Source organism: Suillus subalutaceus, assembly GCF_016647625.1.
Source record: "Suillus subalutaceus strain FC151 chromosome Unknown DFJ58scaffold_49, whole genome shotgun sequence".
In the NCBI taxonomy this organism is placed as follows: Eukaryota; Fungi; Basidiomycota; class Agaricomycetes; order Boletales; family Suillaceae; genus Suillus; species Suillus subalutaceus.
In genome coordinates, this window is record NW_024540298.1 from 113,081 (window position 1) to 127,193 (window position 14,113).

The window sequence follows — 14,113 nt, forward strand, 5'->3', positions numbered from 1 at the left end:
TCCATGGGAGACGGGCCCTGATGTAGGTGGGTCCCAGTAGAGTCAGTAGGCCCATGTGGATATAGCTACCCGATACTGATGGCTGGGCCAGCCATGTAGTATACGGTATATATCTCGGTGGATGTGGACTGGGCTGGGCATATGGCATAGGGTTATGGCCTCGATGGAAATGGATGGGCCAAGTTGGGTATGATAGGAATATAGGATAGGATAGTAATATCGGTGGACATGGATGGGCCCAGATGGATCCCATGTGGATTGGGATCTCGGTAGATGCAGATGGGCCCAGTTCGAATGCCAAGGTATAACAGTATGCAGAATGTTTTTATATCCTGGTAGCCATGCATGGGTCCGGTTGGAAGCAATGCTTGGCATGGCATTGGGATCTCGGTAGATACAGAAGGGTTTGGTTGGAATGATAAGGTATATTGGTATGCGGTGTGGAAATCACAACCTAGCTAGATACCTGTAAAGTACTTAGCTAGTATATGAGGTCATAGCTCTGCCTAGCTGCTTCACTTGCAAGCAAGAGTGTTCGACCCTAAAGGGGTCTGCTGTCTAGTTAAGTTGAAATAAGTCAGTACCACACAAGGAATAAAATCCAAAGGTAGAAATGTCGAGTCCGATGATAGGAGATGTAGTCTGACGTAGGGGATACCGAGTCCGACGTTTCGGGGATTGGGGAGGACGGGAAAGTGAGGGAGAAGTAAGGAAGGTTGCAGGCTTAGGATAGGAAACACAAGGGAATGTTTAGCAATAATGAGCGACTGAGGTTCAGAGCGTAAAGAGTGGAAATCAGATAGATTCAGCGGGTATAGGGGATAGGGACTAAGTGATGTGACCTAGTATCAGGGAATTTCTCCCATCTACAGAGTGGTAAAGTACGATCACCTACTGAGTCCTATTTAACTAGCTACGTGCAAGTCCAGAGTACTGTAGGCAAAAGTAGTAGCACATCATTGGGTCCGACAAAATATGTAAAAGGCCATGAGGTGCTGCGGCCAGTGGGAATACATGTAATAGCACTGTCTACCGCCTCAGTAATAAGGAAATAAATGACTGTGCACCTAGTGGGGTAAAGTGCGACTGGACTGGACATAGGTAGGACGAGTCCGCAGGGTATCTGAGCGGGTCCGATCATCGGGTTGCATCGGAGATGTTGGGTTGCATCGGGGATGACTAGGGGTGAGTCGGACAACATGGGGTATGGATGCAAATTGCATAGTGGCTTCATACAAGCCCAGTGGAAATATGATTGTCACAGCGGTATGTGTTATATCCTGGTAGCCATGTGTTGGGGCCCGGTTGGAAGCAATGCTTGGTATGGCATTGGGATCTCGGTGAATACGGATGGGCCTGGTTGGAATGCCAAGGTATATTGGTATGCGGTATGTTGTATATCCCGGTAGCTATGTGTGGGCCCAGTGTCTTGTTACTTAAGGGTCTTATATATGACATGTATATAGTGACAACACAACTATACAGGATAAGACTTCTTGCCAGTCCTTAAGTACACGGTCTATACGACTTTTCTAGTTTTCGTGGTAGACTAACGTGCTGAGTTCTTGGGAGGAATGTCTTTCAATATTCTCCTTCTTGTTCCTTGGTTTAGTTTAAACCTTGTGGTCTCGAAATACTGAGTGTGAAGTTTGTACATGTTTTGGCAAGTGTGTGCCCGTGAATTCGTGAAGTGTGTCTCGTGATTTGTGTCTCCCTTCCTGAAAAAGAGAGAGGAAAGTAGTGCTGATAAACTTTTAGCTAGGTAGCTGTACTTTGTTATATAGTCAACCCCTGTAAGGTAGTATATAACTTGAATATATGTTTCTTATTCTTAACTTCAAGGCTGCTGAATGGCCTGCACTTAGATCTTACTGGTTCTCACACGGTTTGAGAAAAGAGTTAAAGTGGGAAGCTTAAATTGCATGGGTGAAAATGGGCTCCTTATATACCTTTGGGAGGCCATCTTACTAAGCATGACTCATCACATAGATTGGTAAGAATGTGCTTACAAACTTGTGTTGAATCAGCTTGTTTACTAATGTACATACAAAATGAAGTGTAGTATTACAAAGAATGAAAAATGAAAAGCATGAGTCATCACATGGATTGGTAAGAATGTGCTTACAAACCAAGTCCTTAGGTGTGCTGAATCAGCCTTATGACAAAGTGGATTACAAATACAGTTGCAAGTTTTACAAAGCATGACGAATCATGACCAAACATGATGAATCAAGCTAAATCCTTACAAATCAGAGTATTTCCTAGTCACATGACATGATTACTAACATGTTTGGTGGCTTGAGGAAAAGTCTGGTGGCTAAATGTGCCTAGAAAAATAGAAAGAGATAGAATCTCATAGAAAAATAGAAATACATGGAAAAAATAGGAGTGAAGTTTGAAAGTGAAAATACTAGCTAAGAAATGAATGAAAAAATGATAAGGTAACTTGGTGATAGGAATCAGTCAGGTGTCTTCTACCTTCCCTGTCACTGCTGTTGTGTATATGTCATGGTATGGATCACATACCATGCATGACATCCACCCGGCACGAGAAATCAGCAACTGTCCTCAGTTGAAGGCGTGTCATGATGTTAATTTTCGTCTCTCTCTTCTCCATCTAATCTCTGGATCTGTGAGGTGGTAATAGTCCTCTAGAATCCTAAAAAAACTCGAAGTATACTCCGCATTTTGGACATAGTTGTGATAATACTTCCTGGTGACTTCTGTCCCAGTAGTATAGCATTTGTCAATAGTGAATACTGATGTCGTGAAAAATGAAATTCTTATGGAGTTGATTACAATCCTCCAGAAGAATGTCAAATAAAGTAGTAATTTCATCCTGCAAACTGAATTGATATGTGTGGTCTTTTCCGTTCATAATGTTATGATTTTTTATATTGTTAATGTCACTTGTCCTGGGAGAGGGAAGAGGAATCAGAGTCAGATGGTGATAAATTTTTCCTCAGAGCGCTGAGCATTGACAAGGGTATCAGCAATTTCTTGCAAGGCAGGATCATTTCAGTTGATATATGGAACTAGTCTAAAGGCGGCTACACCACATCTAGACAGAGTTTCTGTTCATTTCTTTTAATATGTAAGATCCTCCTTTGGTTTGTCTCTCAACAACAAAGGGTCCTAAGTATCATGGTTTTGTTTTGCAACTTAATTCTTTTTTGATCTGGGTATTACGGACTAAGACAAAATCACCAGGATTAAACAATTTCTTATGCATCCTGAGGTGATATTTCTGTTCAAACTGAAGCTTGGACTTGAATCTTGCCTTTTTCAAGGTCTTTGCGGCTTGTCTCAAGTCTTCAGGTCTTCTTTTGATTTGACGTATTTGTAACGTGAGGAAATCAACAGGATTCATATTCTCATGAAATCCTCCAACAAGGAATGTGGCTTCACTAAGGTTCAAAGGTAGAACGGGATGTACTCCGTGGAGGAGGTAGAATGGGGAAAATCCAGTTGCACGGCTGGTGGTAATATTTTCAGCAAAAAGTGCCTAAGGAATTTTCTCAGGCCAATGTGAGATGTGCTTTCCACAACTTTTTACTATTGCTTCTCTGATATTGAAATGTCCACAGTTCAACTACCCCATTAGCCTGTGAATTGTAGGGTGATATTTGAATCTGTGGAATGTCCACTTGCTGAAGTAACTTTTGAAATGCTCCTTTAACTTCTGAGCCATTATCTGTGACGATCTGTCCTATGGCACCATATCAGCAGTACAAGTCTTCCCAGAAGAACTTGGCCATAGATTTAGCGGATGCAGATTGTAATGCTCTACCTTCTATGAATCGTGACAGAGTCGTCTCGAGCTAACACTAGATGCTTCAAACCTTTCCCGGCTGGCATCTTGAGTATGTCAATATAGATCTTCAGTGAAAATTGTGGCTGGCAGTAGAGATAGTTATGGATATATGCATTTTCTTAACTGTGTGGGTATCACAACCTGGCAGGCACATATAAGAAAAGTGCTCAGCCAGTATAAGTGAGTCTGAGCTCTGCCTAGCTGCTATACTTGCAGAATGCAAGAACGTTCGACCCTAAAGGGGAAGCAAAGAAAGCAAGGATCCACGGAATGATGCTGAACAACCCTAGTGAATGGCGGTGAAAGTGCGAGAAACGCGCTGAAGGCGCGCGCGGGAAAGCGAAGTGCGAAAGTGCGCGAAGCGCAGGGAAGGTAGTGCAAGTGGTGCACAAGTGTAGACGGTGGATACTGAGACTGATAAGGGGAAAGTGCGGATCTAGACGGCTACTGATAGTGCCACTAGCTATAGACTGATGCTAGGGCCTCAAAATGATGATGGACACATGCATTGCATGGAACTAACTGGTGATAGATACTGAGTGGTAGGAAGCTAAGGTGGTAGGAAGCTAAGGTGCAAATCGAACATGAGTGTATGTAAGTTCTACCTAAGCACTCTCCCAGGGCTCAGAGCCGAATATGGAGCGCTCTAAGTATGTAAATGAGGTAAAGTGATGTAAAGTAAGGGTCCATGATGAAATAGGAAGTGTAATATGCCAAATATGGTCAGATAATGAAAGGGACATACCGAGGGACTGGTCGGACAATGGACGGATGCTCCTGGATGCTGTGCGACGCAGGGCACTTAAGCGCAAGAAAGCGCGCAAGGCGTCGCACGTGGGAATACTGCGCATTGTGCGGGAAAGTGTCGCACCTATGGCACATTTCGCGGGAAAGTGGTACACTCTATAGGGAAGTCATAGTGGATGATAGTGCGAGTTGTGCAGTAAAGGCCAGTCATCAGAATTCTTAATATGAGCCCATATGTGCCTGCAGAAATGCGAGTCTCTACAACGGTTCGAATCTGACAATCGTGACAGGACTGTACATGGTGCTTAACGTTGGTATACATATGAGGCCAGAAAAATCAGTATTGTATTGTCTCAAAGGTGGACTGAACACCTTTATGACCTAAATCTTCATGTGCTCCTGTGAGTATAGAAATTCGCTTATCTGGTTCGAAAATTACAAGTAAGGGTGGTCTATCTTGCAGACGTTTATACATTCTTCCCTTCTGTACGAAAAACCGAGTGGTACGTTTAACAAATTTTCTACACTTTGCAGTACTATCAAAGCTTGGAGCTTCTAATGTGGTGAGGAATTTGTAGATGTTTGTCAGTGTCTGCTCCTGATCAGCAGCTGACAGGAGTGTGGATGGTAACTCAGTTGAGTTGTATGGAAGTGTGGATGGTGATGTGATAGATGTAAATAGTGCTATTTCATCTAACCAGGAGTCGTCTTCAGGGATAATCTCTTCATCTGAGGCAACAGGGCGTCTAGATAAGCCATCTGGGCCTTTTGAAACTGGTAGCAGGTACGTGGTGGAGTGTAAAGTTGAAAAGGAGGATTCCTTGAATCCATTTATTGATTGTTGCATTAGGTTGAAGGTCGGGCTCATTAAGCATGCCCTTAATGTATTTTGCGTCAACTTCAACGTGAAGGTTCTGTACTCCAATTATATGAAGTCGGTAGTGTCGTAATGCTCGGAAAAGTTTGTAGAGTTCCAGCTTAGGTTGTGAATAGTGTGATTCTGCTTCTCCCATTGGTAGAGAACCATATCGAGCTGGACGTCATTTTCCGTCATCATCAATCTGTGAGAGGATGATTCCTACAGCTATGAAGCTGGAATCTACTGAAAGGTATACGGGGTTTGAAGAGGTATAGTCGATGCTTCTCATTGCTGGTGCAGAGCATATACATTCTTTCAAAGTCTCAAATGCATAGTTTTGTTTCTCTCCCCAAACAAAAGGGGCATCTTTTCTCCAGAGCTGAGTAATAGGTCTGGCTAGCTCAGAAAATCCTAGTATCCAGATACGAACTGTCCCACAAAGTCCCATAAATCCTCGTGCTTGTTTGACTGTTGAGGGGATTGGCCAATTCAAAATCTTAGATACTTTCTCTGTATCGGGTCATCTTCCTTCCGGTGTGCATCGCTGTCCAACTATGAGGACATCAGGAAGGCATAACTGAATCTTGGTAGCGGAAAAAGTGGCACCAACATCATGTATATGGTGCATGATTCGGTGAACATCATTAGCGTGTTCCCAAATAAATCTTCTAATCCCTGAGTTTTCTTATAAGACTTTGGGATTTCCTTCATTGTCTGGGTAGATTGTCTTCGGTCCTTTGACAGGAAGATCATCTATGAAAACATTTGCAATGTGTGGGATCTCGTCCTGCAGTACAAAGCTAGTGCATTTCTGAAATTCTGCAGGTGCATTGGTATATCCCATAGGTAATGCGGTTAATTGTAGCAATCCTAAAGGAGTTAGGAAAGCTGTAAGGTCTCTGCTATCTGGGTGCATTTTGGGTGCATCAAATCCCCAGAATAAATCGAATACGGTGTAACATTGCGCTCCAGCAAATATGATTCTATGAAATCATCGTACCCTATCGGAATACGTCCGGCATCGTGGATAGATATTTTTTGGTTGAGTGGTTGAGATCATGAACTAGTCGTATAATTGCCCATTCTTTCTGAGTACACAGACACCATCAAGAGGAGGTCGATAAGCTGACTGGCTCGGTTCGTATACTCCTGCGTTGATTTTTAATTTGAGTAGTTCATAAGCTTCTTTCTGTTGTAAATCCTGGGGAGGAATAGGAATATTCTTGTAATTCTCCGGGGTAATGAGGTAATGGTAGGAAAGTGTGGTGTATAGGTGGGTGCAGTATGATTCTTTTATTAGGGTTACCCCTATTGGTTTCCTCAAAGCAGGGTGTCTTGGTTAGATTCATGATATGTTTGAAAAGTTTTCTCTCTTCAGGCCAAAGAATTCCTTGTGGATTTATTTTTAAGCTATCCATATATTCTCCTTGGGATAGTTGGCCAGTAGAGAATGAATTTGGGAGGCTTCAGGGTATTGGGATTAAATTATGGAGGGGGTCGTGTGGAAAGTGACGATCTACGCAAGCTTCCTGAGGAAAGGTTCCTGATACAGGCTTAACTTTCTTATCAACCCTCTTGTACATAGATAGTACTGGAGTGTTCTCAGGTTGATCAGTAGGTTCGCATGAAATAAGGACATCAGACTCACTATCGGTATCATATTCATAGTCTGAGTCTTCTGGATATGTGGTTTGTAATGGTACGTGTTTGCTTGGGTTGAATTGATTTGGGTATTTTCTAAGTCTCTCATAGCACTCTGCTATTAGAGGGAATAAAACATGTCAATTCTCACAACCAATTCTGAGTCCGATTTTCGGCTCGATTCTTTGACTTGAATTGATGCCAACTTTGAACACCCCCGATTCTACTTGCAACTTTGCCTCTGAATCATGCATGATTCTCGCTCATAGCACCTGCTTTGTCAGTGATCTCAGTTAGCATCTGAAAAGTAAGATCTTCAGTCCATCTGTAGTTGGGCATTGTTGGATACTAATAGTAACAGAACAATAGGTCATGCACTATGATCTTCCTGACCCTTTGATCCTCTCTTGCCTGTTTTGGTGGGCTGCTTCTTAGCTTTCGCATCAGCGGGCTTAGACTTTGCAAGTGCATTTTTGGTTGTTGCTTTCGCTATGGTACAGCTAGCAGGTTATAACAGCAGTAGGCCCTTTGAGTCATAGTGTAGGGGACAGTGTATTTCTTTGTGATATGTTTTGAATGGATATTTCGCAATTTTAATTCACATGGAAATTACAAAATTGGACATGGCAACATGATGTTGATGAATTGATGATGAAACGAATCGTTGAAGCGGCTCCAGAGCCGCTTCAACGATTCTTGTTGATTCTCAATTCTACCCAATTCTGTCATCTAAAAATTGACAACAGAATCGGTGTGAGAATCGACATGTTTGATTCCCTCTATTGTCTCATCTTCAAGTATATCTTGGGGATAGACTAATATCTCGGTGCTTGAGGCTTTTCGGGGATATGTGAAAGACTTAGACTTAAAGTGTGACTTTGTTTGAACTTAGGAAGTTTGGATGAAATTACGGACCGCAAAAGACTCGAATTACAGAACTGGTAACTCATATCTAAAGCTATCACTTCTTGACTTTTAACACCTTTCTTCATAGCCTAGCTATTGTACACAGAAGCCTGCATTGTAATTTTTTGTAAATAGGCCAAAGCACTAGAAACAATCAGGACAAGCAAAAACAAACATGTCGAACAAGGCGTGAGAACTAAAAACGGAGTAAAAATGGTGATATAAGTACATAGATAATGATTCAAGGCTCCGAGGGTCCATTTTTTTGAGGTTATACGAGTTTGTTGCTGAGGGATAAGAGTCGAGATAGGAATGAACACGATGGATAAAAATACGAGCTTTGAACTTGAAAAAACGAAAACGGAGTTGAATAATCTCGATTACTGAAAAAACAGGGTATAAGTGACCAAAAGGGTATTGAAAAACAAGAGTTCACCTCTAGGATGCTAGAGAAAGAACTTTTTCGATTTTGAGTGTTGGTCTTCCTCATCCTCTTCGTTAATATCCGAGAGTATATACCATTCATTTGAGAATCCAAGGTCGTCAAATTTCTTGGAGCGAAAAGGGGAAGTAGCAACAATAGCAAGTCCGGTGCATGTGATGCCAAGTACAAGATCTCGCTCATGTGTGAGGCGCAGTATATCTTGGGAAGTTCCGATGTTGAGAAATTGTGATTCAGTGAGGGTGCTGACAATATCTTTGTTGGGGAAAGGCATGAGTAGGGCATCTAGGATCTTCGAAGCGAGCTCTGGCTCTCCATGTGCTTCGGCAGCAGCAGCATAGGCATTCAGGCGCTTCCTTTCGATTTCGGAAAAAAAACAGGTTAACATCATCATAATGACCAGCATAGACTTTTTCAGTAAGGCCCCCTTGGATATGCAAGAGGTTATCACACTTGATAGTCTTTGCATGAGTCGTGGCTTCGGCAAGCATGCGAGTGGATAAGACGGTGTCGAGAACATTAATTATGTGGCGCATGTGTGCTCGGTGGTCACGGAGTTCAGGAATGCGTTCCTGCCATGTTCTTCCTAAACGAGGACCGCCCATGGGGAGTTTAATACCCCCAGAAATAACAGGATGACCAGCATATGTCCCATCTCGGAACATGTGGACATTCCAGTCATTGGAGATGATGTTGACCTGGCAGGAACAGAAAGACTCAATGGTGTGGATCACGTTAGGGATGTAAACAGAATGATAATCATTATATTGGGCATAGGTAGAGGTAAGGTACTGTTCAGCATGAGCATTTGTCAGTCTGTCGAACAAGATTGTGGTCCTCCCATCAGCGCGCAAATGGCCATGGTAAGGGATATCACCAGTTGTGGGTTCGAACGATTCTGCAGAAAGACTGAGCATAGGTACGTCTTCCTCATAGATAGATGCTTTGGCATGTGCCAGTTTTGGTTTGATGGGAGGAGGCTCTGCTGGTGGAGAAACATATTTATTTGAAGGCATTAGTGACGGCATAGCCTTGTTGTTGTAGAAGCTGGAGTTGGAGTTGGGAGGAGTTGAAGGAAAGATTGATGATGGCGTCATAGATGGTGATGGTGGGATAAGCATGGGTCCTCCAGTTGAAAGTGGTCGGATAAAGAAGATGTCGAAGGTACCGTCGACATTCGAGACACTGTCCCGAGAAGCCGGGGGTACAGAAGAAGGGTTGGATGAGTCATATGAAGGAGGACGGGTAGAGGCATTAGAACGAGATGGGGACTGCACCTTTCATGTTCTTTGACAACTTCTTGGATTCTGTTTGGGTGGCAGTTGTCTTCATTGTCTTCGTCCTGAGTAGCGCGTGCAAGAATAGTATTCAGAGCATCATAAAACCCTAGGACTTGCAAACGTCCACTTTCCTTGGCAGGTTGAGCTTCTTGAGTGATGCTTGAGTCTAGCATAGGATTGTCAGTGATGGTAGGTGCGTTATATTGAGAAAACAGACCTTCTGCTTCCTCCAGGGCTTTCCTTTCTAACAGTGTTAGTCCCTGGCGGTTCAGAAGGTTAGTAGGGATAGTATGAGCGGCAAGGATTTCGTCTTTGGGAGACGTTGATTGAGTGGCGTGATTTTCGTCTCTAAGAGATTATGGATAGGTAATACTGGGTTCAATCCATTTGTTGAGGGAGCGAAATGCATCAGCTTTGCCTTGAGTGGCCGCGATAAAGGTGGCATTGGGCATACAAGCCTCGGTAATATAAGAAACGAAATTGTTGTCCTGGATGGACGCTATGGGAGGAATTGTTATGAACTAGGATAGTTCAGACGTATGGCTACTCGATAAGAGTAATCGGCCAAGGTTGGTTCAAGGCTCTGGTGTATACCAGAGTTCGATGGTTCACTAAGACAAGACAAGGAGAGTGTCCTTGACTTGAATCAAGTTCAGACGACTTAAGATTGGAGGTCTTAAGCGAAGGAAGTTCCAGGTAAAACCTAGTAAGATTAAAGTAAAGAACTACATAGTACAAAGCGAGTTTATATAGTGAATGGTAACTGCTTTAGGGCAGGTATGATGAAGTCAGAATGAGTCAGAGATAAGGACGAGTCAGAGATAACAAGAATAGGTCATCTAGTGACGGCTTGATAGCGATCATGATGTAATACAATTATTCAGAGATAAGGCAAGAAAAGATAAGTCTAGCGACGGCTTTGATAGTGATCGTGACGTAATACAAGTAAAAGAAGGAAAAATGAATAGGGGCGTACTTTGACTGTAACATTACCCCGTTTTTATTGTTGAAGTCACCGATTTCAACATTCATAATTATTGTAAGTGTCATAGTTGTCACGGTCTCCTGCACATTGAGAGAATAGTTTCTCGTCTTCTTCGACTGAGATCTGTTCTAAGGCAGCATCTTTATCAGCCTCCCATCTAGAGAGAGCATCGTAGAACCCGTTGTCCGTCCAAACCAAAGGGATTACTGCTTCTCCTTTGAGTTCTTTGCAAAAGACCGACAGGTGTCCTGGCGCAAGGTTACAACATACACGACAGAAATATGTGGGACAGTTCTTGTGATGATGGCCAGTAAGACCACAGTTATGACAAATAAAGTTATCGCAATCTTCAGTCTTTACGATGGTGATGGAGGATTGTTGTGAAGGCAGTGTGACAATCATACCAGCGCTGGGCGCGTATGAGTGTCATAGGCATATTTTGCCTTGCATAGAGGAAAAGAGTAAGGCACTAGTCATCAGCGCTATTCAACTCCCAAGCTATCCGCTTTGGAACCGCTTTCTCCCATAGCGCGCTGCCCGGCCCAATGCCTAGGTATTCCGTCCTCCCATGTCCTGCCTATGTCCACCTACCTCTGCTGGTGCGTTATTTTTCCTTAAATGTCGCTACTCATCAGTCGCAGGTCTTTTGCATGTATCCTTGTGTTCCGCAGCGCAGCATGTTTTCTTACCTGTCGCTACATTGTGCCCTCGCCAGTATCGCTACTGTTCTCGCCTACACATTCCCGAACTTTTACGCAGTATGATAAAATGACCCGTCGCACATACAGTACAGTACTTCCCTTCCCCGGACCTTTGCTGGTGTTGGAGTCACTTTAGTTGCTATATCCTAGTCTTGGTGCAATTGATTCCGCTCTTGCCAATCTCTCTGATCACGTGTCGCTTGACTTGCTTTAAGTGCGAGTCGCTAAAGTTCCCTCATAAGTTTGACTTTCGCAATGTCGGGATCGTTATTGGTAGTTGAGCTATAATCTAGTCACTATTGGGCATTTCACTTGCACTGTCTTACCTTATTCCTCGCTTTCCCTTCCTTTGATTTCTTCTCGCTGTCGCTAGTCAGACGTCGCATAGCGCTATCGCATAAAACAACTTGCATAGCACTACTCACTTATACGCACGTTTCTCTGTCAGAACTCACTAGTCGCTAGTCACTTATTGCTATAGCGCTACTCATTAGTTTTTGGTCTTAGGTCGCTATAGGTTATTAGTCCTTCGCACTATCGCTACCCTTGCATATTTGAAGGGAGTTGCTTCAATAGCAGTCCTCTTGGGTCAAATACTACACTCGCGCCTATTTGGATAAGTAGCGCTAGTTTCTAACCAGCCTAGTTGCTATTTCTCTTTCACAACTGGAGCCCACCGCGAGGGGGCCATTTGAAGCTGGAAGGCACACCGCCTAGACCTACCAAGACCCGAAAACCTCACGACCTTAGCGACATTTCGCAAGAAGATTTTTTCTACTCAGTAATAGATTCCACCAATGAAGAAGTTGAGCGCGCTGCATTTGACTCGCGATCCCGCTCATCTTTGGAAGCTACTGTTATCCGCCATCTTACCTCCGACTTCAAAGAAGAGGAAGAACCCCTCGGACAATTAACATCACATTACCTTCCGCTCCCTTGAGTTCTGTTCGTTACTGTAGACACTCCCTCCACCGCATCATCACTCACCCCCTCTACTCCGTCTCACGACGATTCACCCGAAAGGCAGAACCTTTTCATACCCACCTCCTTCATACCTAGCTCTATCCCGTCTCCGCGAAAGCGACTAAGCACTCTCCTGCCATCCATACCCGACCCCACTATTCATACCGCATCTTCCTCGACAGCACCATTTACTACCGCCCTTCCTCCAGTCGTACAACCCGCTCGTTTTACTCAACCTGCTCAAACCATCATACCCGCCATCATGTCTTCCGCACCATTCAAGATGCCTCTTAGAGGAACCGACGCTGCGCCAAAGTTCAATGGCACACCAACACGCCTCATACCATTTTGTGAGGATGTGGAGTTACTTGCTGACTATGCAGGACTTACTGCTGAACAGTGCATCAAGGCTGCGATCCAATACGCGCCCGTTGACAAATCGGAAACATGGGCATCAAGACCCACTGCGAAAGGTAAAGATTGGGACAAGTTTGTTGATGCCATCAAGGCTATGTACCCAGGATGTGAAGGCAATCATCGCTATGCATGCACTGATTTGGAAAACCTTTGCAGAGAACAAGTCCGCAAACCGATTCACTCGAAGAAAGAACTTGGACAGTTCTACTGCAAGTTCTTTCACGTTTCACAATACCTCCTTGACAAGAGTAGGATAGCAGAACTCGAGCTCGGTCGCTACTTTTAGAAGGCATCCATTCCACGGCCAATACCGCCATCAAGCGAAGGTTAGAGATCAAGCTAGTCGACCACCATCCCAACGACCCATACACCTTGGAAGAAGTATACAACACAGCAGTATTCTTGCTACCCAGCATCGCGCCCACGGTAACCACTGTTTCACCTCCTAGCGCGCCCGCGACTAACCAGCAACCCGCACCTCAGCAACCCGCCACCGGAACTGTGGTAAAACGAGAGTATAGCCAGATGCGACCTCTCTCCAACAACGTGTGTTATTTCTGCAGAGGAGATCACTACACAAACCGCTGCACCTTATGCTGTCCTGCATGATTTGGGAATCATGCATGGACATGACTACTAGGTATCCCCCTAAAAGACAAAGTCTGTTAGCTTAGTCCTCAGACTAGTCAACCCATACCTTGGTATCAAACCTTGGTCCAATAGTTTCAGTTTTCCCTCAGTGATTCATGAATCCACCATGTTTTGAAGAAAAGTCATATGTGAGATGGGAATCACATAATGACCTAGTTGATATGAGAAGCAAAATGAAGGTTAAGGTATTGCCTTTCCTTTGGCTTATTCACTTTGGCTAGAGAAACCCATAGAGAAAAGTTCAAAGCCTAACAAAAACCTATCTAAAAAGCCTGTGTATTGTGTACTATTATTTGTTCCATTATTTCTGAGTTGTTTTCTCTAGTGTTTCATTACTTTACTTTTCTATTAGGATGCTCTGACTAATCAGATGCTTCATAAAATTCTACCTACAGGGTATGATGTCATAATGATGTCATAGGACTTCACCCACACTCCTGCAGGTATTTTGTTGAAAGATATGATATCATGTTCCATGGAATTTGCTAGAACATTCCAATGACTCATAATGACTCAGAATGATGTCATTATCCCACCATGAATATTCTGGAATGTTTATTTGCACCTGCTAGAACATTCTGCTCCAGTTTTTAGAATATTCTTCTCACATTCTGAAGTCATTACATCACCTTTTTACTTACATAATATTCCCACACAAAATGTATATAAGGAGAGCCCATTCTCCCCCAAAAAATAGATCTCCCACT

At 43.5% G+C, this 14,113-nt stretch overlaps 2 protein-coding genes across 2 annotated transcripts; one reads left to right on the forward strand and one right to left on the reverse strand.

Moving 5' to 3' along the window:
• Nucleotides 1-8,413: 8,413 nt before the first annotated feature.
• Nucleotides 8,414-10,141, reverse strand: DFJ58DRAFT_745538 (uncharacterized protein; the record flags this gene model as incomplete). The annotated part of the gene is made up of 5 exons (XM_041387396.1): nucleotides 8,414-8,761; nucleotides 8,820-9,680; nucleotides 9,704-9,855; nucleotides 9,907-9,999; nucleotides 10,063-10,141. The coding sequence occupies 5 exons, from the start codon at nucleotides 10,139-10,141 to the stop codon at nucleotides 8,414-8,416; spliced, it is 1,533 nt and encodes a 510-aa protein (XP_041244201.1).
• Nucleotides 10,142-11,242: 1,101 nt separating this feature from the next.
• Nucleotides 11,243-13,041, forward strand: DFJ58DRAFT_727615 (uncharacterized protein; the record flags this gene model as incomplete). The annotated part of the gene is made up of 2 exons (XM_041385500.1): nucleotides 11,243-11,273; nucleotides 12,335-13,041. 2 exons carry the CDS (start codon nucleotides 11,243-11,245, stop codon nucleotides 13,039-13,041), a joined length of 738 nt encoding a protein of 245 aa, XP_041244202.1.
• Between the last annotated feature and the right edge of the window lie 1,072 nt (nucleotides 13,042-14,113).